This window comes from Capsicum annuum, chromosome 8, assembly GCF_002878395.1.
Source record: "Capsicum annuum cultivar UCD-10X-F1 chromosome 8, UCD10Xv1.1, whole genome shotgun sequence".
In the NCBI taxonomy this organism is placed as follows: domain Eukaryota; kingdom Viridiplantae; phylum Streptophyta; class Magnoliopsida; order Solanales; family Solanaceae; genus Capsicum; species Capsicum annuum.
Window position 1 is genome coordinate 37,809,376 of NC_061118.1, and position 26,916 is coordinate 37,836,291.

Here is a 26,916-nt window from a genome sequence, read left to right on the forward strand (position 1 = left end):
AGAAGATCACCAAGATTTTGCGATTCGCTGCCAAATTTATTCCAATTCAGAATGCTTATTGAATGAGCAAAATTCAATTATTTTGAATATTTAAAAATAATTAAAAAATTTACTTATTTTGAATTAAAAGAAGTAATACGCTACAATACCTTAAGGATCGTTTGATTGAGAAAGAGTTATCCCACAATAGTTAATTCTGAGATTAATTATTTCACCAAGATAATTAATTCCATCATTATAATATAATAATTCAGATACTAACTAATACTAAATCAAATAATTCTTTATTTTATTTAAAAATTATTTATCCTTTATACCTCAAACCAAACAAAAATCTAAACAATTCCCTTTTGTTAATAAAATAAAAAAAATTCCTTTATTATATAAAAAGCATGAAATAAAATTGCATTTATTATGGAGTATTTATATTTATATTATTATATTAACATAAGCCATGATAAATACTCCCACTCGCAGTTGACACACGCGCCTACACTAATGTCATTGCGCCTACTAAACCCCCACTACTCCTCCGCACTTCTCCATTTTCACCACTTCCGTAACGCTCTTCATTCATCAGCTCAAAGGAATAGTTACACTTTCACCCGTTCCGTTTTTATGTCTTATCATCCCAATTACCGAGGCGGTCGCCGTGGCGGCGGCGGTGGTAGTGGAAGAGGACGTGGTGGTGGTCGTGGAGGAGGACGCGGTGGTGGTGGTGGTGGTGAACAGAGGTGGTGGGATCCTGTATGGCGTGCTGAACGCCTTCGGCAACAGGCAGCTGAGGTACTGTTATCTATAAGTATAATTACTAGTAATAGCTTCTTATGTATTCATCAATGTACACATACATGCAAATTCTCTGCAGTGACTGCGTTTGTCTGAAAGTTTTATGGCTGTTGTAGTGAGGTTTTGTTAGATATGTATACTGACATTTGACGCTTAGATCTCATTTAGCTGTTGTAAATAAAAGTATGCAAAATTAGAGAGAGAATGAATGTAAAAAATGCAAAATTGATGGCCTTTTGGTTCATTTTTGAGCATTTGTTAGAAATGTATACATATACAGGCAAATTCTCTGTGGTGACCGTGTTTGTCTGAAAGTTTCATGGTTGTTGTAGTGAGGTGCGGCTATATATATGTATACTCGCATTTGATGTTTAGATCTCATTTAGCTATTGAAAATAAAAGTATGCAAAATTAGGAAGATTATGAATGTAAAAAATGCAAAATTGATGGCTTTTTATGTATTCATCACTGCTTTTGCATTTGCTTTAGAAACGTATAAATATGCTGGCAAGTTCTCTATAGTGGCCGCGTTTGTTTGAAAGTTTCATGGATGTTATAGTGAGGTGATGTTTCATATGTATACTGAAAATTGACGTTTGATCTCATTTAGCTGTTATAATTAAACTTATGCAAAATTAGAGGAGTATGAGTGTAAAAAATGCAAAATTGGTGACTTTTTGGTTCATTTTCGAGCATTTGCTAGAAATGTATATGTATACAGGCTAATTCTCTGTAGTGAAAGTTTCATGGTTGTTGTAATGAGGTGTTGCTATATGTGTATGCTCACATTTGATGTTTAGATCTCATTTAGCTATTGTAAATGAAAGTATGCAAAATTAGGAAGAGTATGAATGTAAAAAATGCAAAATTGATGGCTTTTTATGTATTCATCACTGCTTTTGCATTTGTTAGAAAAACGTATACATATACATGCAAATTCTCTATAGTGATCGCGCTTGTCAGAAAATTTCAGTTTCATGTCTGCTATAGTGAGCTGAAGTGATAAAGTTTCATATACATTTGACGTTTAGATTTCATTTAGCTGTTATAAATAAAAATATGCAAAATTAGAAAGAGTATGAATGTGAAAAATGCAAAATTAATGGTTTTGTATGTATTCATCACTGTTTTTTGCATTTGTTAGAAACATATACATATTCAGGCGAATTCTCTGTACTGACCGGGTTTGTTTGAAAGTTCCATGCTTATTATATAGTAGGTGTTGTTATATATATATGTATACTGACAATTGACGTTTAGATCTCATTTAGCTGTTATAAATAAAAGTATATAAAATTAGAAGAGTATGAGTGTAAAAAATGCAACATCGATGGCCTTTTGGTTCATTTTCGAGCATTTGCTAGAAATGTATACACATACGTGCAGATTCTCTATAATGATAACATTTGTCTGGAAGTATCATGGTTGTTATAGTGAGGTGTTGTTACATGTGTATACTGACATTTGACGTTTAGATCTCATTTAGCTGTTGTAAACAAAAGTATGCAAAATTGATGACTTTTTGGTTCACTCTTGAGCATTTGTTAGAAGTGTATAAAGTTCATATTTTTCTTTGTTTATATAAAGTGTATTGTTTTTTTCATTATTTATAAGCTCGTGATGGCTATGTTTATGCTTTTGTGAATACAATTTGTTGGTGAAATACCATAACAAAAGTGAATAAATAAATGTTTAAGTTGAGACGCAGATATCTAGCTCTCTTTAAGGAGATTCAAGTCCAATGGGATATGATGTTTATCAATATAACTCTTGACTTATTCCCTTCGGATATAAAGACCGACAATGTCGTATAACTCAAAGATCTCTGGATTAATTGAAGAGTCCAAACCTCCAACAAAAATAACACCTTCTTTCAATATAAAATTACACTGTTTTATAGTGAATAAGCTAGAGATTTGGAATATTTTGCTTTCTCTCAATTCTCTGTTTTACTACTTCAACCTCACTACGCACTACAATATTTTGCCACACTTTCTCATCCTTTTCATCTAGCCAACACAAAGGAAGAAACACCACTATTTATATGTGTAAAATTCTTCAATAGATTAAATAACAAAGTAGTGGGATAATAATATTGTAGAACATGCTTGGTGATGGGTAATTAGTGATAGATCATGGCATTAGTGGTTACATGAGTTACACCGAGAATAATTCACCACTCTCTTGCCAACTTATATCCGCTAAAATAATGCACTTTAATATTATAATAATTGTAAAATTCCTGTTCCAACTCAATTCAAGTCATGGGTGGTGTGTTTAAAGCTAACATTTTGATTTTTGGTTGTAGATGGAGGTGATGAATGAGAATGAGTGGTGGGGGAAGATGGAGCAGTTTAAGAGAGGAGGCGAGCAGGAAATGGTAATAAGGCGGAATTTTAGTAGGGATGACCAGCAGAAGTTGTCTGATATGGCTTATCAATTAGAACTTTACTTGTAAGTGGTTTGATCTCAAAGAAGAACTGTGGGTATCAGTACTAGGAATTTGATTAGTTGTCCTCTGTTTTGTTTTAGCATGGGTTGTTTCTCCATTTCAATCATGAACATAAAATTAATTAAACATAGATTACAAGGATAAATGTGCTTGAAATGTGAGACTCTTCCCTTTGTAGTGCAAAAAGATGACAAAATTTACAAAAGAAAAGAATTCTTTAAACATGCTTCTGCCGTGTCAAACAAATTTACTTTTCTCTCCGTACATGTTCTAAAGCTTTGAAAACTGAGAATCGTGAACACTAAATACATCCTCTATTCCTATTTTTGTGTAAATTCATAAAAACAATTATAGGGAAAATGTGTCAGGGATTTGAGAAAAAAATCGTCTTACATTACCGGTAAATGAGTTATTGTTGTGAGAGTGAAATGAACTTCATATTGCAATATGACTTTTCTATTTGTGATATGTTAATCCTGATACAACTTATGGACTCCAATGGACATTGAATTTAGTAGTTGTGCAATTTAGTCAAGATGTAAACCATTTATTAATTCATTTCAAATTGAGTAGAAGGAAGTTGTCTCAAAAGACCTACAATCTCTTACAAGTCGTGCAAGTTTAGGGATAAATCAGGTATAATTGTAAAGAAAAAGATATATTTTAGGCGACACTAATTAGTTGGGTTCAGGCTTAGGCATGTTGGTAGCTTACTTTGGTCTTGCATTTCCTAGGAGTCCTTAATCTTGTTAGAGATTTGCATGCAGGTAAAAAGTGTAGGCAATTTATAGTGTTAGAGTCTAAATTATTGAATATTGTGCGAGATGGATAGTTAAGGTTCATATGGCCAGTCTCAAGTAGCTTCAAATTGTGGTATAGTTGTTATTTTAAATTGTGTAATTGATACATTTTTCTCTACCTTAAATTAGTAGGATCTTTTTTGTATGTAACTGAGACTCAGAAGATGAGAAGCAGACATGTTATTTACACTTTTCAGTGTGGAGGTCGCGTATTAGGGTAGAAGGATAGTTGGGAGTCGAGTATGTGTTGCCTCTAGAAGGTTTTGGGTTGCTGGTGTTTGTCACAGTTGTCTATTGTTTTGGTTACGACATTATTTGATGCAGTTATTGTTTCTTGCATGTAGGCCCTGTGATGCTTTCCTTATTATTTGTTATAGTTTTTTCATTGTTTTCTTCTCCTTGTACTTGGGTTTGTTGCACTTTGGCTGAGGATCTCGTGGAAATAGCCTCTTGACCTCTACGAGGTAGTGGTAAGGTCTGCGTACATTCTACTCTCCCTAGACCTATGTTGCACGAACTCTTCAAAAATGTCAAGGGATGTGTGTTGGATACACCAAAAGTAGTGGATATTTGGAGAATCCGACACGGGATCACAATCTTTTGGAGAGAACATAGCCCCAGACCCCACCTGTGGGAACATACTGGGTATGTTGTTGTTGTAATGTATGGTAATTGCAATAACTTACATACATGTGTGCTACATGACATAACCTTTTTCGCTGTGTTTAGAATGATGGAAGAAGAAAGTAAACTTGGTAGATAAATCGGCTTGACCGTCTCACTTAAAAAATAAATTTGCTTTCCTTGTGGCTTCACCATTAAAAACCACTACTTTATGGCGATCATAGTAAATGATCAGAAAAAAAATGGCGATCATAGTAAAGCAAAGTGTTTATCTAATTGTTCTATCCATGCCTTTTGAATTTGCTGGAAGAAAGCCATGCTTATAACAGAGGAAAGGCGCTTGTTGCAAGCAAAGTCCCATTGCCAAGCTATCGTGCTGATCTTGACGAGCGTCATGGATCTACACAGAAAGAGGTATAGTACTGCCACCATGCTATTAGCTGATGAGAATGTTCTTTCACTTATCACTGCTGATGATTTGCTTGTGTTGCTGGTTTTAGTTAATGTATAACTTAACTGTAACCATACTAATAAAAGAATTAATTAAATTGTAACCATCTCGCAGATCAGGATGTCTACAGAGATTGAGGAAAGAGTCGGAAATCTATTGAGTAGTTCACAAGACACAGTAGCTGCTGGGACGTCCTCTTCAATATCTGGTAATTCTGCCCAATTATCGTCCAAAGCTGTAGAAACAGCCAAACCTAAGTTGACTTTAGAGGATGATACTGCCACCAAAAGACTTAATATGGAACTTAAGCAGAAACAGGAAAATAAGAGGGTACAGCTTTTTCTCTTGGCTTGTCACTCCTCCTCCTTATTTTTCGGTGGTATTTTCTAGTTCAGCAGTTGAACTGCTTTTAAATCACTCTGTTTGTAGGAAAGTGAAAAGGTCAAGGCAATGATCTCATTCAGAGAAAAACTTCCAGCATTTAAAGTAAAATCTGAATTTATGGAAGCTGTTGCAAATAATCAGGTGAGATATCTGTCATCACTACTTTTGCAACAAGAATGTGTGATGTTTCAGTTAGTTCTTTTTTCCAAGATATCCTGCTGATTGCACATACAACTTTTCTAAACTCTAACTCTTGCACTATGTGCTTAGAAACAAATAGCATCTTAATGTAAATGTTATGAAGAATGTGTGGTGGATTGCCATGCCTACTTGTATTTGGTGAACCGTATGGAAGGAATGCTAGGTGTTTTGAAGACAAAAGTAGTCCAATTCAGCAAATCAAGTTCAAGTGTATACTTCTGTTTTCGTCTTGGTGTAAAGAGGAACTTGTAAATGAAGTAGAATCGATACGTAGCCTCTTAATCCCTAAAAGATTAAAATGGGATTTTTTCTTGCTTTTGCTTTTGTACATCTATAGCTCTTTCTTAGTGCTTCCACTTTTATTAGACTTACCTCTTCCCGAGAAAAAGGTAAGGAAGAGTTACTTGTAGAAGCAGTTCTGTCAAGAATACCTTTTCTGCCATTCTTTGTTTATTTACATCCTTTTTTCTCAGGGACATTGTGAAAGTAGTTTTACAGAAAAGTGTCCTATGATGGAAACACATTCATTAGTACATATCCAGGTTAATCGGCATGTTTGGAATAAACTTTCCTTTTGTTAGTCGAATTCAATTTGCTGGTGGTTTTGTGGCGCTTCGATGCTTTTAAAGCTCATTTGTTAGGGCCTTTTCAGAAAGAGTATACTCACTATATGGTCAACACAGGTATTGGTAGTTTCTGGAGAGACTGGTTGTGGAAAGACTACACAGCTCCCTCAATTTATTCTAGAAGAGGAGATATCATCCCTTCGTGGTGCTGACTGTAACATCGTATGCACTCAGCCTCGCCGTATATCTGCAATATCAGTCGCCGCTCGAATATGCTCTGAGAGAGGAGAGAATCTCGGTGATACTATTGGATACCAGATCCGGCTGGAATCAAAGCGCTCTGCTCAAACACGGTTGTTATTTTGCACAACAGGAGTGTTACTGCGGCGGCTGGTATTAGTCTCTTGAACTCTCTTTTGTCAAAACTTGTGTAAATTCTGTGTTCACTGTTTCGTCTTTGAAATAGGATAGGGCAGAATGCTACTTGCACGCTTCATATGCCTATTACTTTTTGTTCCTCCACTCCTTCGTTGCTAAGCTGCTGTGTATTTGGAGAGTCAAATTTTTAGACGCTGAATATATTTTCTGCAAGATCGGCTTGATATTGTTGCTATGATTATCTATTTAATTATTATCTTGGATTAATACTACTGATTCAGAGGTTTTGTATCTATTTGAAGGAAAGATGATTTTTCTCTCCCTTTCTTTCAAGTATAGGTTCAGGACCCTGATTTGACTGGTGTTAGCCATGTGCTTGTTGATGAAATCCATGAAAGAGGCATGAATGAAGATTTTCTCTTGATAATTTTACGTGACCTCCTTCCACGACGACCTGATTTGCGTCTCATTCTGATGAGTGCTACTATTAACGCTGAGTTGTTCTCCAAATACTTCAGAGATGCACCCACGATTCATATACCGGTACTGCGTTTTAATATTATGTAAAGACAATTCTAAACAATGTTCTGCGTCTAATTTTCTTAGGCTTAATTTCTAGGGTTTGACATATCCAGTGGCAGAGCTGTTTCTTGAAGACGTGTTGGAGAAGACTCGTTACCTAATAAAATCCGAAGCAGACAATTTCCAAGGGAACTCAAGGAGAAGGATGAGGCAACAAGATTCTAAAAGAGATCCTCTGACTGATCTTTTTGAGGCATGGTCTTTTCCCATATTTTTGATGAAATTTAAGTAAAATATTTTCGTTTTTCTTGAAATGGACTTACTCCGTGAGTTACACTTGGCTGTTTGTCTCGAACCTACTATGTATTGTTACTGTGTTTCTTTACGTTTTCAGTTAAAGCTGACTTTGATATTTTCTAATTCTTGCGGCTATAGCTAATGCAATTTGAAACTTTTCTCTTGCAGTTGCATAATACTCCTTCTGCCCAATTTATGTGGCAGAATTGGAATTTCGAGATTCAAATTTCTAAATATAGAAGCTTAAGTTTTCTGTAATACAATTTATATATTTGGAAACTACGTAAAAAGTACTAGAAATAACAATAACTAACAACTTAGAATATTTAAAACACATGAAGAAATTCTGGTCAAAGAAAAAAAAATTGATTGACTATTGAAATTCCAATGCCTCATAAATTGGGATGGAGGGAGTAGTTATAGGACCCATTCTCTCATCGACAAAAGGTACGAAATAAATTAGATTGATTAAAGTACCATGTGAAATCATCGCCTCTCCCCCTCCCCCAGCATGGCTCATGAAACCACTCTGTTGCAATGGATGGCAGAGGGTCTGTAGTACCCGCCAAGCACTGCAGTGATCCATTGTCTAGAAAAGGGCCTAGAAGTGCCTACCACTACACTACACTTGTCTCTACGCATTTACAGGGCTAACCGGGGGTTGGGGTTGGGGGGCTTAAAAGGCACCATTGAGAGGAAGATCCGTGGCGCCTCTTCATTCTCTACTTGGTTCCAAACCGCTCTTATCATAGGTGTCTATGGGCCAGGCAGAGATGGAAGAGATGGATCTAAACATGCTTTCTAGCCAGATTTGATGTTTTGAACAACTTTATCCGGTATACGGAAGACTTAAAAAGTGATTGCTTGATATATGTTTTATACACATTTATCTGATTTACCAATTAAAAAGAATATTTTATATGTGGTCATCTAATTTGTCAGCTGCAGGACAAAGCTAAAAAGTAATGTAATTTCACTTATAAAAGCAGATGCAATCGCTTTCTTTTCAGAAGGTTGACATTTGTATAAGGAAAAGTAAAATAACTGGAGTGATTTTTATTTTATTGATGAAATGGGGAACGATGAATAATATTGATTATGTTTCGTGTCTGCTTTACCTCCAATGAGTAGGAATAATTTTAGTTTGCTGCAAAATATAAAGCCAAATCAATTATGAGAGCTTCCTTTCCTGTGGATGCCTTGAATGGCCTAATAACTTGTGTATGAAAATGCTGGTATATCATATTGAACAGTTGCTTTCATGAACTTGATATCTATGTTAATCGCTCTCCCTAAAAGAAATTGATATGTGGGGGATGTGAGGCTGTGAACCAGGTGGTTCAAATTGGGGTAGAATTGCCGCCAGCATTATGCTTGACAGACCCTATCAAATTAATAGGTTCAGTGTGGACATCTATTTTCTTGTACTTAATAGCCAATTTTAAAAGCCGACTAATTAACTTTGAATCATTCATTTGATTGTGTAATGTGAATACTGTGTTGTGTCACAACATGTGGTTTTCATCCGTTACTTATTTGCTCATTTCAAGGGGAATGACTACCAGTGAGTGAGAGTTTTCAATTGTTACTGTAGCTGTGTCACATGCATATTTAATATTTTAATTCTCTTACCAAAGTAGTCTCTAATTGAAGGCTTCTGGTTGTAGGATGTGGACATTGGTTCCCATTATAAAGGCTACAGCATGACTACAAGACAATCTCTGGAAGCATGGTCTGGTTCACAGCTTGATTTGGGTCTTGTACGTACTCTTTCTTTTACCAACAAAAGGAGTTTTATTCATGTCGAACATTTCGATTTTTAAGCTCCTTGTTGAAAGAGGGGTTAGGTTGAAGACTTGTTTACTGCATTGGGTGCACGGGTTCTCCTGTTTCTTAAATTTGATTGTTTTTACTCCATTGCTTTGAGTAGGTGGAAGCAGCAATTGAATTTATTTGTCGCCATGAAGGTGAAGGTGCAATTCTTGTATTCCTATCTGGTTGGGATGAAATTTCTAAGCTGCTTGAGAAAATTAAGGCTAACAACTTCCTTGGGGACTCCAGGAAGTTTTTAGTCCTCCCTCTTCACGGTTCAATGCCAACAGTAAATCAACGAGAAATGTTTGATCGCCCACCTGCTAACACAAGGTAGGTTCTTTGTTTAGCATAAGCTGGACCTGCAAGAATTCACATTCTTTAATCATGCTTTTTAGCTAAATATGGATGCAATTGGTATGTATCTATTATTATGTTTACAGCCCTTTATCCATTACACATCGCTCAAGCATTTATCTCTTCAGGTGGATCATTACTTTTTCTGTTAATTCTTGTTTTCGAATGGTGGATTTTCACTGTCAATTGCATAAACTAATATATCAGTATGATCCTTGCTTCTTATGAATCGAAGTGCTCATATTTCAGCTGCAGTTGAAGAGCTGCTAACTGATGGTTTAAACTAGCAGCTCATCAGTCAGTTATTCTTATTTTTTAAAAACAAGTTAAATATCTTTAATCTATCATGCAGGAAAATTGTGCTTGCAACCAACATAGCTGAGAGCAGTATAACTATAGATGATGTTGTGTATGTCATAGATTGTGGGAAGGCAAAAGAGACTAGCTATGATGCACTTAACAAGTTAGCTTGTTTATTACCATCATGGATTTCAAAGGCATCGGCACATCAGGTAATTAAAAATGCAATCTGTATTATGGGAGATTGATATATTTGGAGTCAAATTCAATCTACTTTATTGGTCTTTGATTTTTGGCTTATTGGAGATTTTTTATTATCTGCAGAGACGTGGTCGTGCAGGCCGTGTACAACCTGGAGTTTGTTATAGGTTGTATCCGAAACTAGTACATGATGGTATGGCACAATATCAACTACCTGAGATTCTTCGAACACCATTACAAGAGCTTTGTCTCCACATTAAGAGTTTGCAGTTTGGCGCCATTGAATCCTTTTTGGCCAAGGCACTTCAACCTCCAGATGCTCTCTCTGTCCACAATGCCATTGAACTTCTTAAAACTATTGGAGCTCTGGATGACACAGAAGAACTTACTCCACTTGGTTTGTGTAGTGCATATGTTTTTCTCTATATTTCACATTGGAACATTTACTTATAGCCTTTCTTTACAGGCCGCCATCTTTGCACTCTACCGCTGGATCCAAATATTGGAAAGATGCTTCTAATGGGGTCCATCTTCCAATGTCTGAACCCTGCACTGACTATTGCTGCAGCTCTTGCACACCGTGATCCATTTGTTCTTCCAATAAACAGGAAAGAGGAAGCAGATGCTGCTAAAAGATCCTTTGCTGGTGATTCTTGCAGGTTAAACCAAAAAACCTACATGGTTTATACACCTCTTTCTCTGGCTTCCCATCAGGGACATCACTTTTGTGGATTTTTTTTTTTGTATTGTGAAAACAATCTTCCCTTTGATGCAGTGATCATATTGCACTTCTTAAAGCATTTGAAGGATGGAAAGACGCTAAACGTAATGGGAAAGAAAGAGCCTTCTGTTGGGAAAATTTCTTATCTCCTGTAACCTTGCAGATGATGGAAGACATGAGACTTCAGTTTGTTGACCTGCTGTCAGATATAGGTTTCGTGGATAAATCACGAGGACCCAAGGTAAATTCTCCAAATTTCTTTTCCTTGAACAGCTGATGCACATATAACTCTTTCCACTCTCTAATGCTGTCTAAGTCCGTTTTGACCGTGTCTTTCTCGTAAATTCTTACTATCAGTGAAGTGTGCATATCATGGTGTGCAAGAAGCAAATAGTATTTTTCTTCTGATTCGACTCCATATAGATCAAGATTAAAAGATAGTGATCTGGTATTGCAGGCATACAATGAATATAGCAATGATTTAGAGATGGTATGTGCCATCCTTTGTGCGGGTCTCTACCCAAATGTCGTGCAGTGTAAAAGAAGAGGAAAGCGTACAGCATTTTACACGAAAGAAGTTGGAAAAGTTGATATCCATCCAGCATCTGTTAATGCTGGTGTTCATCTTTTCCCTCTTCCCTACTTAGTTTACAGCGAGAAAGTCAAGACCACCAGCATTTTTATCAGAGATTCGACTAACATATCAGATTATTCTCTTCTCATGTTTGGGGGAAATCTCACTCCGAGCAAAAGTGGAGACGGCATTGAAATGCTTGGAGGCTATCTTCACTTTTCTGCATCGAAAAGCGTGTTGGATTTAATAAAGGTTTGTCATTCGATTTCTGCAAAGCATACGTTTTTATCATTTCAAAAGTAAAACTTATTCACTCATGCATCCAAATTTTGCAGAAACTGAGAGGGGAACTGGATAAAATCTTGAAAAGGAAAATCGAAGAGCCCCGCTTTGACATTTCAGTCGAGGGAAAGGGTGTAGTTGCTGCTGTAGTCGAGTTACTTCATAGTCAAGACATACGGTACTAAGATAAATCAAACTAGTAGTGAGCAAACCATATATATAGATATGATTATGGCTTTGAGTGCAGTAACATACGTTGACAACAGGTTTTGAGGCCCCTTTGTTGCAGCATAGAGCAGTATAGTCATTTAGACCTATAACTTTTAAGTCTAAACCTGATGTATCCGTGTAAAATGCATTGAAATTGCTGAAAATATTGAACTATGAACCCACAACTCGAATAAGGTGATGGGTTCAATCGTTGTAACTCCGGTCCTACATCCGTTGAATTGAAATCCTAGATTCGCCTCTAAGAGGTGGATTGTTTTGTTGTCGACTTCTATTCTTCAAACTTACTTGCATTGTTCACCATGGGCCTAGTGTAGTGGCTGTGAGTTATCATCCTTAGCTCTCTTAGTAGCTGCTACATTTGATTAGGACTATGCAATGGTATAAGGATCATTTACTGTTGATTTAATGTCATGTATGCAAAAATTGCTACAGCTGGTCAACTTGCTATCAATCGTGTCTATTGTTATTTGTTACTTCATTTCTAATTTATCCGAAGTACTATTAAGTACAGTCATTTTTCGACACATTAAATATTATTGAAAGAATAATATAATAAAATTATCAAATACAGTCATTTTTCGACACATTAAATATTAGTAAAAGAATAATATAATAAAATTATCATTCTATTTAGTGAGAAGGGCAAATCACAAATACACCCCTTCAACTTTATTTAGAACTAATATACCCTCGTTTAAAAGAATGATGCATATACCCCTCCGTCTCATTTTACCATTTTTTAAATTTAATTTTTTATTTTACTTATCAATTTTTCATTAATCAACATCAGATATTTTCTCCCTCGTTTTTCCTTAGTATTAATTATTTTTCTCCAAATTAAAATATAAATATCATTTAATATGGATACTATAGTAATATTATCATGTTATTAATTATTTTTCTTAATCAATATTCAATGTCAAATTAGTACGAATAAAATGGGACAGAGTAATACTCACTCCATCCCAAATTTTCTAATTTGATTTCTCATTTTACTTGTCCTTTTTCATTAATCAAGAAGAGATAATTTTTTTTTTCATGTTTTATCCTTTGCATTAACTAATTTTTTTTAAAATTAAAATATAAACATCATTACCAACCATTTTAACAAACATACATATTTACCTTTTTGTTAGCAAATTTATATTTACTAAATTTAAAAAGATATATAAAACTAATAGTTTAATTCCAAAAGAACTAGCTTACCCATTTATTCTGCTCACCTATTTTCATCGTTGGCTTTTATGCACTTGGTTAACTCCGCCATTGCAGCTCAGATTAGATTCGTCTTTGTTTTAAGTATATAAACACTTCTGCTAAACTGCATGCTTTTCTCCGCCTTCACCATTAACACCACTGAGTCGACTTGCTCATCAACAACAATGAGCTGTTCATCATCCACTTTGATTCTTCCTTCTGTCGTTACTAAGAATGGATTTCGAAGATTCAGTAGTAAACAACAATTGGATAAGTCTAGGGTTTTTATGACCAGCATTTCCGTTGGATCTCGAGCTGCTGCTTCTGCCGTCGTTGATGATGCGTTGTTTGCTGATTATAAGCCTACCAATGCTTTTCTCTTCCCTGGACAGGTCTCACTTTTCTTCCAGAGCTAATCGATTAAATTTAGGAAAGACGTTTTATGTTTTATTGACAAAATTCTCTCTCTCTATATATATGTGTGTGTGTTAATTTTGTAGTTCATTTGCTGCAGGTATTCAGTTTTTTTTTTTTTTTTAACTAATCGATTACATTTTTGCAGAAAGAATGAAAAAAGTTACTCAATTTTGATTGGAAAATTTCTCGATTCATGTAGTTCAATTTTGAGGATGTTTCCGAGGCTTGAATCCATGACTTCCTGATCACATGACAATAATTTTATCAGTTACTCCAATGCTCCGTATAGTACAATACATCCTTGTGGTGGGCCCTTCCCCGGACCTCGCGCATAGCCGGAGCTTTAACGCACCGGACGATCCCTTTTTTCTTACAATAAACTTTTCTAAGTCGTGGATTTAGTCCGGCCAGCGCGCAAGCTGGCCGGACACCACGTTTATCCAAAAAAAAAAAAAGTAATTCATTATTACTTAATACGTAAACGTGCCCTTTTAACCTGGCCTCATCTGCTATCTCCAATTTTGAATGTGCACAAGTAGACACTTAAACTATCATAAAGTTGAAAAAGGAGACACACACGTCCTACATTGCAAATCGCATGAGATGCACGCGTCCTACAATGCAAATCGCGTGAGATTTGCAATGTAGAATGTGTTTGTCTAATTGTTCAACTTTATTATAGTTTAAGTGCCTACCCTTGCACATCCAAAGTTGGAGGGTATAGAGCTGAAGCTAATTTAAAGGACATGTTTATGGATTATGCTTATGGCTACAACAACAACAACAAACCCAGTGTGCTCCCACAAAGTGGGGTTTGGGGAGGGTAAGATGTATGCAGTCCATATCGCTACCTCCGAAGAAGTAGAGAGACTGTTTCTGATAGACCCTCGGCTCAAGATAAAGAATAGGCGACAAAGAGATGGATTACATAACAGAAAAGACGTAAGGGATAATAAAAAGTAAATCAGAGCAATACGAAAATACGAGAGATACGGCAATAGGAAATCTTGTCCTCCACCGACGCCACTTCCATCTTCTCCCGGATAATCTCATTCCTAATCCTGTCCTTCTAGTAAGCCCACACATCCAACGCAACATCCTCATTTCCGCCGCCCTCACTTTTTGGATGTGGGAGTGCTTGACTGGCCAACACTCCGCGCCATACAACATGGCCAGACGGACTTCCACTTTATAGAATTTTTATCACACAGCACTCCCGAGACAAGCCTCTACTTCAACCTGCTCCAATACAATTGGTGACATCCTCATCAATCTCACCATTCCCCTGGATTAAAGACCCAAGATACTTAAAACTATCCCTTTTACAAACATCTTGGGAGTCCAACCTCACCACCACATCGTCCTCCTGCCTCAAGTCACTAAACTTGCATTCCAAATACTCCGTCTTGGACCTACTCAACCTGAACCCCTTCGACTCAAGGGTTTGCCTCCAAACCTCCAATTTGTCATTCACGCCCCTCCGCGTCTCATCAATCAGCACTACATCATCCGCAAATAGCATACACCAAGGCACCTCGCCTTGAATACTCCGCGTCAACACGTCCATCACCATCGCAAACAGGAACGGACTAAGAGTCGATCCCTGATGCAACCCTGTCTCGACAGGAAAATGGTCTGAGTCTCCTCCTGTCGTCCTCACCCTGGTCTTCCCTCCACCGTACATGTCCTTAATAACTCTGGTGTACGCCACCGGGACCCCTCTCACCTCCATAGAACCTCCCTCGAAACTTTATCATACGCCTTTTCTACCTCCATTTACTTTTAATAGTCTAAGTCACTTCTCGAGAGTCAAACTGCATGAATTTTGACCAACATTTATAGGATTTTTTATGCACCATATTAATATGAGACTTGAAATATCTTTTGTATAGTTTCCAAGCATCTAAATTTATATATTGAATTAATCTAATTCGATTTAGCTCCAAAGATTAGTCAAGTTGACTCTCGTGAAGCGAAATGTGGCAAGTAAAAGTGAATGAAGGGAGTACTTGATATGATTTTGAAAAGAAGAAAAAGGTTCTGAAGTTTGATTGAAAAATTCGCGATGTATGTAGTTCACTTGTCTAAGTAATTCATTATTAATTAATTGTTGCTGCATTGAAAATTATGATAATTACTACTTGATGAGATTTTGAATAGAAGAAAAAAGTTCTCAAATTTGATTGACAAAATTCGCTATATATGCTTTTTTTTTTGGAGGTGGGGTGGGGTGGGGTGGGAGGGGGTGGGGGTTCCCATCCCTTGTCCTACATGCATTGGGTCTAGCGAAATCCGGATTCACGTCATGAAGTCCCACATTCCTGCATTGGGCCCTGACTAACTCCGGATTCGCGCCTGGAATTCCCACATTGGGTGGTAAAGAGTTGCCTAACAAAGGTGACTCCTCACATAGGGGGACTCAAACTCGAACCTAACACCTGTGGTTAAGGATTAAGCAGTGCTTAGTGTTTATTGTATCATGGAGCGTTACATGTATCACGTGGACGTAGTCGAGGTGTGCTCAAGATGGCCCGAACACCATAGTTATCTTTAAAAAAAAGTCTGTACTGTAGAGCTTTTTTAATTCATCAACTGGATCGAAGTTGGATTGAAAATTTGATCGTTTTGACATCGTTATGTGTATTTTTGTTAATTCTACATCAAGTTGTCTAATAACTTCATTAGTACTTCTTGCTGAATAGAATGATGATAATTACTAAGCACATATCGAAGGCTTCATAGTGTGAATCTTGAGAAACCACTGTGGAGCTCAAAACTTGTGCTATATCAAAATTTTCGTATAACTAATCCCTTATATTGGTGTCCTCTTGATTTGCATTTTTGGCAATTAGTCAGGAGGATTCGTTATGTGATGGACATCTTATTTTTTCTGAAATTTGTTTTCATTCTCAAAAAAAGAATGATGATGATTACTTGATTGATATTTCGTGTCTTCTTATCTTATATTTCTCCTATTTGCTTAGATTTTGAAATTATGTTTTGGTTTTCTTACTATTCTGTTGTTACTGCTTATGTTTCCATAAATGCGGTGTTTGTGCTTTCCTTCAGCCGAGTGTATACCCGAAACAACTTCTCTACCTACACAAGGTAGGGGTAAGATCTGCGTATACTCTACCGTCCCCATACCGCACTTGTGGGATTTTACACTAAGTTTGTTGTTGTTGTTGGATTAGATTTTGAAAAATCAATACGTTTACAATTTTTTAACTTCATCAGCTGATCACAAAAAGTGCTTTGGAACGTTTGCTAGTTCTTTTATTCATTTTATTGTGGTTTCTGCTAATTCGGTTGTTAATTTGCCTAAGTACTTGATTTCTGCTAATTCGGTTGTTAATTTGCCTAATTACTTGATTTCTGTCGATTCAGGTTATTTTTGTCTAATTGGTGCTATCAGTATTCTTCTGAATAATGATCATAATTTACTTGATAAGTAATTGTGCTTAAGAAAGCTTGACCAATTTTTTCTAACATGGTGTAACCTAACCAGAGAAAGGTAGAAACTGTCTGAAGCTTCAGAGTAGGAATATTATCATATCAGTATCTACAACTTTGTATTATCGTCATTGCTTCATCTGTCTACGGTTAATTTAGTGAATATCAGGTGTCGTGGTCATCACGGGAGATGCCTAGTTTCTACTGTAGTCATGTCACTGCGATCACAAGATATCCAATTTCATGGCAAACTATTTTATCAGCGCCATACTTCTGCAGGGAGCACAAGCTGTTGGAATGGGTGTAGAAGCTCAGAAGGTGCCTGCTGCGGCCGAATTATACAAGAGAGCAAATGAAATCATGGGGTAAATATGCCTTTAATCAACATTCTCAGAAAACTTGCTTTATTTGCATAAGCCTATCTGCACTTTATCGTTCTATTTTAAAAAGAAATGTTTCCACATAATTTGTTTTTCTAATTTTTTGGATTGAGTCGAAACTGATAGATAGATAGATATGTTGATAATTAAGCATGTTATGTTAATATTTCTTCATTTTGTTTGCAGCTTTGACCTTTTGGATATATGTATTAATGGTCCAAAAGAGAAGTTAGATTCTACTGTTCTAAGCCAGGTATTCGTCTCATCATACTTTTCTTGTTTTCGAATCACACCTTTTTTTGGTATTAAGGTTATGTGAAAAATGACTTGTTAATAACTAAAACACATTGATCCCGTTAAACCACATAGACAAAAGGAACAGCAGAAGGTTCTGCAATTTATGCACATTTTGCTTTTGGTTAACAGATAAAGTTCTATAGATGATTTGTGATGACAATAGAATATAACTTGTATTAGCATTTTTGACTAGCTCATAATTTATTCGTTCCCAGCCAGCTATCTATGTCACTAGCTTAGCTGCGGTAGAGATGCTCCGTGCTCGTGAGGGGGGTCAGCTAATAATTGATTCTGTTGATGTCACATGTGGTCTGAGCTTGGGCGAATACACTGCTCTGGCATTTGCTGGAGCTTTCAGGTTGCTGCCCTACATAACATTATGCTTTAGGAGTAGCTTATGTCTAGATGTACTTTCTTATCCTTTAAGATGCACATACTTGGATTTCGACTAATCTGATTGCCTTTGCCAGTTTTGAGGACGGGCTTAAGCTGGTTAAGCTTAGAGGAGAAGCTATGCAGGTAATGTTAATGATTATAAATGTGTCATGTATGGATCGCTGACAGTGACAATAGCCTCTCTACCCCAGTAGGGTAGAGGTAAGGTTCCGTACATCTCACCCTCCCCCGACTCCACTTGTGGGATTATACTGGTTATGTTGTTGTTGCTGTTGCTGTTGCGTGGAACTCTGACAACATCTATTCTGTCCAGGATGCTGCTGATGCTGCAAAAAGTGCGATGGTTAGTATAATTGGGCTGGATTCTGATAAGGTTCAGCAACTGTGTGATGCAGCTAACGAGGAAGTTGATGAAGCCAACAAAGTTCAGATTGCTAATTTCTTATGCCCTGTAAGTTGCTCCAAAAGCTTCTTAGTCGGAATAAATTCCATATTCACTCTACATCTTGGTATATTGCACCTGGCTAAGCATTTCCTACTTTTGTTGCTGCACTACTTTTTTGTAGGGAAATTATGCAGTCTCTGGAGGTGTTAAAGGAATTGAAGCGGTAGAAGCAAAAGCAAAATCATTCAAAGCACGAATGACGGTATTTCCTCCTCCTCTCCAAATGCTAATATGGGTCTTGCTGCACCAACTGCTAATGGTGTTTGCATCTTTACGTTGGATTTAATTGTTCCAGGTACGTCTAGCTGTTGCTGGCGCTTTCCACACAAGTTTTATGAATCCTGCTGTCTCTAGATTAGAAACTGCTTTGGGTGCAACAGAGATCAGAACTCCCAGAATACCAGTAATATCGAATGTAGATGCACAACCACACGCAGATCCAGACACGATCAAGAAAATATTAGCTAGCCAGGTAATCAACAGATAGTACACAGGATTTAGTTGATTAAAGATAGTTGGACACAATCTTCTGGGAAATGTTGATTTTTCATGTTTCGACTTGTGCAGGTGACTTCACCAGTTCAATGGGAGACCACAATAAAAACTCTCCTAACAAAAGGGCTAAAGAAGAGTTACGAATTAGGACCCGGAAAGGTGAAACTCACGATACTCACAGAAATGTTTTAGCTATAACTGCTATACTCCGATTAGACTTGTTCGATTTAGAAATCAGTATGAACAGAGATATAGAATCAGTGTATCGCTTTATGACTAATGATCTTATCGGTTTACTTAGTGATTGATTTGGACTCTCCAATGTTTCAGGTTATTGCCGGTATTGTCAAGAGGATGGACAGAGGTGCTGAAATTGAGAACATCGGTGCCTGAGCTTTGCATTGAGGACATCATCGGTGGTTATTCTTTGAGTGAATTCGAGCTTGAGTTTTTGAATGTTAGCGCCATTATGGTTTTTCTGAACCTCGGTAGTTGTTAACGTTATGAAACCATACATACTCTACGCGAGTGTTGTCGTCAAATCAGTATTTATGTGGTTCCTGATAATTTCACTTTTCATTCACTTAAAGTGAACCTGGGCAGAGAAATAAGCCCAGCAGATCATGATATAGTGTTGCCTTTTCCAGTAGAGAATAGAATGACAATGTTCAATTGGTTGTTTTGTTACTTCAGTGATACCAGAGCTTTCGTCTAGTCGAAGAGCACAGCACGTGGTGCTTGCATTAGCTTGGTATTTAAGTGGAGAAGGGTAAAACTATTGATCCATTATCCATTGACTTTCGAACCCTATGTCAAGGGTAAACGAAAGTTACTGCATCTTTGTGAAAGTTACCGGATCCAGTTATAACCGGAATGCTGGCTCCGTGCTGATGGTGGTGCGTTTCAATAAAACTAAAACTAGATGGTCCGTGCTCGTGTTCGGCACAGACATGCAAAGTTACTAGGTTTGCACCAAAGTTACCTGAATCTAATAACAATCGGAATGCTAGCTCCGCCCTGATAGTGGTGCATTTCGATTAAAAAAATAGCTAATGGCCGTGTGAGCGTTGGCACCGGCACATCTCCAATAACAACAAAAAAATAGTTGATGGTCGTGCGAGCGTTGGCACTGGCACATCTCCAATAAGAACAACAAACCCAGTTTAAACCCAAGTGGGATTTAATAACAACAAACCCAGTTTAAACGCAAGTGGGATTTGGGGAAGGTTAGATGTACGCCTATCTTGTGCGGACTCTTCAATAATGTTGACAGGCGTGTGTCGAATCCTCCAAAATAATGTATTTTTGATAATCCAACACAGGAGCGACAACATTTCTGGAGAGTCCAACTGTCTGAGCAACATAGATGTTGACAGACGTGTGTCAAATCCTCCAAAAATAATATATTTTTGATAATCCAACACAGGAGCGACAAGACAGCATTTCTGGACAGACGTATGTCAAATCCTCCAAAAATAATATATTTTTGATAATCCAACACAGGAGCGACAAGACAGCATTTCTGGAGAGTCCAACTGTCTGAGCAATATAGATGTACGCAGATCTTATCTCTGCCTTTGCAAGTTAAGAGGCTATTTCCATTAGACCAACAACATTATACCCGTGTATTTCCACATATGGGTCTGGGGAGGTAGAGATGCGAAAGACCCTCGGCTCAAAGAGATACTTTCTAGCTTTAATCAGTAATTATGGGGTACCTATATCATATTCAACTGTTTTAGGCAAAAAGGAGCTTGCAAGCAAATTCAAAGGACAAAACACAAACCAAAGACAAGGACAGCAACATTAACCAACTCACTACACCAGAACTATCATGCAACACATGAGCGAGCAGATCCATCTTAACATGTTCCACACAACGACAACAAGACATAGAATGAATATACCTTCCAAACAATGTCGTCCAACCAGTAAGAAGCTACGTTGCTCAAACTCTTCAAAAATGTCGTCAGGTGTGTCTTGGATCCTCAAAAAGTAGTGCACGTTTGGAGTTCATTATGCTTCATGAACTAGCAGATTCAGTTTAACACGCCCCCCACAACAGAAACAGGACATAGACTAGACATATTTGCCAAACAAAACCGTCCAAACACCAAGAAGAGAAGAGTTCAAAAAGAAGTTAAAAAGAATGTTCCCTGTATAATATCTTGGATGCTATAGCGAAATGCTGCTAGATAAAACATATGGTATAACAACATGAAAATTGGCTGTAAAAAGAACTACGACATTACGGAAAACAGTCTCTGTCCACGAGGTAGGGGTAAAATCACCCTCCCCAGACCCCACATGTCACTTGTTGGAGCACACTGGGTATGTTGTTTTCGTAGTCGATTGTTATCGAGGATGACTGTTACAGAGAGATCTTAACTATACTGGCTTGACATAGCTTGAGACTAGAACCTTGCTACAACTTGCTATATTGTATGGTCAAATATTTCTATAACAACATCGTTTGTCCATATATCTTTTGCTATAGTGTTGTTATATATAATATGAACTAATATGAAATTTTGTTCCAAAGAAAACTTGTCCGTCATAGCAAAATGTTGTTATAGAGAATGATTACTATAGAGAGGTCTGACTGAACACAGCTACTAGCAAACAATAGGTAAGCTTGGACGTAGATTCAAAGGGCAAACGCAAACCAAAAATCAAAGGACATCATAATTTGCCGGATTCATTTCAACGAAAATGACTTTCAATACATGAACTAGCCAGCACATTACATTCACTGTCTTTGCATAAAGAGAAAAAGGAACAAGAACAAACACAATAAACATAAAAAGATCACACCGAAAAGTACCAAATTAACAAAAACTTGCAAACGAAAACCTATTGCATTATTTACTATAGACATAAACTAAGCTTACTGCTAAAGACTTCAAGTGAAGTTGCTCCTATGTCCTCCAAGATGACAACGACGTACATGGTTCGACCGCGGATGGAGCAATCGAGAAGGTGGGGCCCGCCCAAACGGATTTCCGGTATTATCAAATGGTGGAGGGAAAAGATCATAATCTCCACCAATTATATGTGGCATCCAAGGTCCCGGAAATGGATGAGGACGACCTACAAATCGCAACGGATTAACTACTCTTCTTATATTAATCACTTTCCTTCTCTTCCTACACTCCCAAGATTTAACAAACTTCTCTTTCCAGTGTCCCCCTTCTCCTGATATCTCACCATCTCCAAACTGCTCCGCGTATTTCTTCTTCCACAAATCATCGCTCGAACCCAAATATCGCAATTCAGAGCTCAAACAACTCGCTTTCGCTATCTCAACACCCGGAAGGGATTCCAAAATCTTCAACTTAAGGTCAGTTGGAAGTCGCGTAAAGCAAGGTGGAAGCACCAAACCGGACTTATCACACAAATCAATCAACAATGGCAATACGAGCCCATCCTTAACGTTCCTCCAAAACACAAAAACTTCCCTCTCTCCAAAACCCCCATCTACATCCTCATTTAATCCACAATTGGCCCACACAACATTCAGAAAAGGAACCAATTGATCTTCGTTCAATGTCACTCTATGCGTGGAAACTGAACCCCCACCAGATAACGAACCATTCGCAATAAAGAACTTCCCTAAAGACTGAAACTTTAACTCAACAGTATCAATCACATTACAATCACCGCGTTTTATATGATCAATAGCCTCAGGCAATGTGTAAAACAGTCTCATTCGAGAACCACCCGAAGGCCAACATTTCAAAAACTGACATCCACTAACCTCGGTAAACGTAAAAGGATCAACAAGAACAAACCCTGATTCAACAAAAACAGCATGAACAGCAACCACCAACAGCTTATGATCACGGCCACCATCATCGTTTAGCTCCTCTGTGAACACTTTCCTTAAAAACCCAGGTACAGATAAAGACTTTGTAAAATTCACATCACTATAATCTCCATTTTCATCCACCTCCATAAACTCCTTTTTTCCCTCTCCCTCAGGTACCAAATTTCGGGTTTTCGCCTCGTGGGGTTCCAATTTCTTTCCTCCTTCAGCTTCCTCTTCCATTTGGGTGTCCATTTTTTTCACCATTTCAGCTTCTTCATCCATTTGGGTGTCCATTTCTTTCACCAATCCAGCTTCTTCATCCATTTGGGTGTCCAAATTATTCACCTTTTCAGCTTCTTGAACAATTTGAGTATCCATTTTTTCCACTTTTTGGACAATTTGGGGGTCCATTTTCTCCACTTTTTCAGCTTCCTCATACATTTGGGTGTCCATATTTTCCACTTTTTGGGCAATTTGGGAGTCCATATTTTTCATCAATTCAGCTTCTTGAACAATTTGGGGGTCCAGATTTTTCACCTTTTCAGCTTCTTGACCAATTAGAGTGTCCAAATTTTCCACCTTTTCGGCTTCTCGAACAATTTGGGTGTCCATATTTTTCATCAATTCAGCTTCTTGAACACTTTGGGTGTCCAAATTTTCCACCATTTTAGCTTCTTGAACAATATGGGTGTTCATATTTTCCACTTTATGGCCAGTTTGGTTGTCCAATTTGGGTAAAATTGCATCAGTTGAAATTGAAAACACATTAGGATTGCGAGTAAAGTAAACAAGATCACCTGATGTAATACCAATAGACTGAAGCGTATCTTCTTCAGAATTCTGATAAACTTCATCTTTTCTATTAAGGGAAAGATGAATTGAATCCGAATCCGAAACCGAGGAAGATGATGATGGAAAGGCTTGTGAGATGAGATGTTTGAGTTGTTCAAGCGTACAAGAAGATGATGGTACTTCGATTTTGAGGGTTTGTTTGGTTTCCAATGACCTGATTCTCAGTTTCATTGTTGCAGCTATGGCGGTGGAATTTTTCCCTTCTTCTGGATTAGGCTGATTAGAATTCCCTACCTATAATACTCACTCCGTTTCATATTAGTTGACCATATGTAGGCGGTGTCCATCAATCGATTCGATTTAATTTTATATATTATTAATTCGATTTATCAATTTTCTAGTTTTACATATGTTAAATCAATAACCAAATTTTATTGAGTTCAAACGTTACACTAAATATGATATTTATTTAAATAGAAAAGATGAATACAATAATTAAATTCAACATCTTTTGGAAAATTAATTTAATTAAACATAATTTTTACTAAAAAAGTTTATCAAAACCGATCGACATTCGTCTACCATCCGTAAACTACAACAAAATAATACGATGATGGAGACATCAAAACAATATAATTAAATCTAACTTTTACACAAAAATTTCCTCAAAGTCGTCTGATACTCATCTACCACCTGTAAACTATAACAAAATACTACGACAATAGAGATATCAAAATAATACAACTAAACTTTACCTTTACACAAAAAAATACTCCAAATAGAGATATAAAAAAATACGATTAAATCTAACATTTATATAAAAAAAATTCTCAAAGTCGACCGACATTCATCTACTGCTTATAAATTCATCTACAACCTGTAAACTACAACAAAATAATATAATAGTGATCACAAAACTTTAGTTTTGATGAAAATAATTCTTGTCTGAGCGAAAATTTTGACACTAAAGAATGATTTCAATGAAAATAAAGAATATATATATATATATATATATATATATATATACACACACACACACATTGAATTATATTATATTGACAAAAATAATGAAGAAGTTGAGGTGTTAGAAAATTAAGCATCCACCAATCTAGACATGCAACCGAATCAAGTTAGATGAGTATCAATCATATTTTTCTCAATAAGTAAACCATTTTCTTTTCTAGTTTGATATGTATCTCAATATTTATAGAAATATTTCTTTAATAAAATCCTATTATAGGAGTATTTTTCTATAATATTTTAAAAGTATTTTTCCAATTGATATGTACAAAAGAAAATATTAATTGATTTTCTTTTTATATATTTTAGGAATCCCATATATTTTAGGAGTCTAATTAGTATAATAAAAATAATTAGATAATAAATTAACGAAAATAGTAAAAAGACAATTTTGTTAAAGGACAGTTTTTAATGAAGGACAAAAAGTTCAAATCACTTTTCTAAGAATCTTCACACTTTTAATATATTATAGATATAGATTATAGATTGTAGATAGATTATAGATATAGATTAGCGTAAATTTAGGAGTTCTAAATTTAATAAAATAATAATTATATTATAAAGATTTTAATGAAGGACAAAAAATTCGAATCTCTTTTCTAAAGATTTTCATACTTCTAGTATACTTTACCTCAAAAAAAAAAAAAGAATAACCATATATGTAAAAGATTTTTTTCATAAATGGAAATTGTTTTTTAAAAAAGAATAACCATATATGAAAAAGAGTTTTTCCATACAAGGAAATTATTTTCTACCAATAAAAATAATTTCAATTATAATAAAAATTAAAGATCAAACCATCCGAAAGTAACATATTAGAATGTAACATATTTGATTTATACCATCTTTTTTTCTCCATAAATATTAGAATGTAACATATTTGATTTATATTAGGATACAATTTAACTAATTTTAAAATAAATTAAATAAAATAGTGAAAAGATGATTTTGTCACAAGTAAAATCTTTTAATGAAGGACAAAAAGTTTAAATCATTTTTTCAAGGGACTTCACACTTTTAATATATTATAGATATATGTATGTATTCTAATTGGGTTATCGGTTTACCCAATGACCCAATAAGAAAAAATCGAACCGAATAAATAACCTAATAATTTTTTTTTTATAAAACCATTAAAAAACTGTTAACCCATTAACCCAATAACAATAAACCAATAATATTTTTATCGGTTCAGTTTATTGGTCGGTTCGATTTTTGTACACCCTTACCCATATGGACTAACATACCCATTAAGAAAATATTAATTAGGAGGTTTATTTTACCAAATTAGCCTTATTAATTATACTTTAAAAATATAAATTTGAGTAAATACACTTTATTTAGCCATTTAATGTTAAGGATAGTATTGGAAGAATATAATAAAATTCTCTTGATTTCATCAAAGGAACAAATAAATTAAAGCAAATATTTTTAGAAAAAGGGCCAACTAAAACGAAACAGAGGGAGTACTTCCTTCGATCAATTTTATTTATCATAAATTTCCTAATTTAATAAGGGTGGGGTACTATTGTAAAATAGTAAAAAGGCGGGGTGAGGTACTATAGTAGATTAGTAAAAAGGCAGAGTGGAATACAATAGTAAAGTAGTAAAAAGGCGGAGTGGGCTATTGTAGTAAAATAGTAAAAAACAGCCTGTTTCTCTAAAGCTATCGCTATATGCGTTGTTCGGAGAAGGACCCATCACAAGAATATATGGCACAACGGGGTGGGGTAATATAGTAAAGTAGTAAAAAGGCAGTCCAGTGCACTAAAGTTACCGCTATGTGCGATGTTGGAGAAGGTCCCACCACAAGATTGTATGGTACGCAACCTTACCTTGCATTTCTGCCGGAGGCTGTTTCCAAGGCTTAAACTCATCCCCTCCTGATCTAATGACAACAACTTTACCAATTATTTCAAGGTTACTTTCACAATAGTAAAATAATCATGTTATTAATTATTTATATTAATCAATGTGTCAAATCAAATTGTGACAAGTAAAATTGAACGAAGGAAGTATTAAGAATCAAATTAAATTAGAACTAGAAAACTTGTTCCTTTACGAATTAGGATAAATAAATACTAATTCTAAACAAATATGAATTAAAGACAAATAATATAATTTCGATAATTTAAAATTTAATTATAGAAAAAATTGATATTTTGTATAATTACTAAAAATCTCAACAAACGAAATATTTCATGTTAAGTGTGCTTGTCATATATATAATTAATTGTAAGAGATGGTCTTAAATTTTTTAAGCTTTATATTGAA

The 26,916-nt window shown here is 35.9% G+C and overlaps 3 protein-coding genes across 4 annotated transcripts; 2 read left to right on the top strand and 1 right to left on the bottom strand.

Moving 5' to 3' along the window:
• The first annotated feature begins 459 nt into the window (after positions 1 to 459).
• LOC107846195 (DExH-box ATP-dependent RNA helicase DExH1) lies at positions 460 to 12,207 on the top strand. Of its 2 annotated transcripts, XM_016690645.2 has the most exons (16): positions 460 to 786; positions 3,098 to 3,243; positions 4,980 to 5,079; positions 5,231 to 5,446; positions 5,546 to 5,641; positions 6,385 to 6,660; positions 6,985 to 7,188; positions 7,265 to 7,420; positions 9,132 to 9,224; positions 9,395 to 9,609; positions 9,986 to 10,145; positions 10,258 to 10,531; positions 10,601 to 10,793; positions 10,910 to 11,096; positions 11,313 to 11,681; positions 11,765 to 12,207. In XM_016690645.2, the coding sequence occupies exons 1-16, from the start codon at positions 499 to 501 to the stop codon at positions 11,894 to 11,896; spliced, it is 3,105 nt and encodes a 1,034-aa protein (XP_016546131.2). In that variant the 5' UTR covers positions 460 to 498; the 3' UTR covers positions 11,897 to 12,207. The 2 variants fall into 2 exon arrangements, with proteins under 2 accessions (XP_016546131.2, XP_016546137.1); XM_016690651.2 differs by lacking the exon at positions 460 to 786 and having other exon boundaries at positions 3,105 to 3,243; positions 4,976 to 5,079.
• A 1,060-nt stretch (positions 12,208 to 13,267) lies between these two features.
• On the top strand, positions 13,268 to 19,415 carry LOC107846207 (malonyl CoA-acyl carrier protein transacylase). The gene is made up of 10 exons (NM_001324633.1): positions 13,268 to 13,531; positions 17,289 to 17,374; positions 17,576 to 17,642; positions 17,902 to 18,044; positions 18,157 to 18,205; positions 18,396 to 18,533; positions 18,649 to 18,729; positions 18,823 to 18,999; positions 19,095 to 19,181; positions 19,353 to 19,415. Exons 1-10 carry the CDS (start codon positions 13,268 to 13,270, stop codon positions 19,413 to 19,415), a joined length of 1,155 nt encoding a protein of 384 aa, NP_001311562.1.
• Positions 19,416 to 20,033: 618 nt separating this feature from the next.
• Positions 20,034 to 23,916, bottom strand: LOC107846216 (F-box protein SKIP22). Its single transcript, XM_016690663.2, has 2 exons — positions 21,914 to 23,916; positions 20,034 to 20,740 (listed from the first exon to the last, which is right to left on the bottom strand). The coding sequence occupies exon 1, from the start codon at positions 23,851 to 23,853 to the stop codon at positions 21,925 to 21,927; it is 1,929 nt and encodes a 642-aa protein (XP_016546149.1). The 5' UTR covers positions 23,854 to 23,916; the 3' UTR covers positions 20,034 to 20,740; positions 21,914 to 21,924.
• Between the last annotated feature and the right edge of the window lie 3,000 nt (positions 23,917 to 26,916).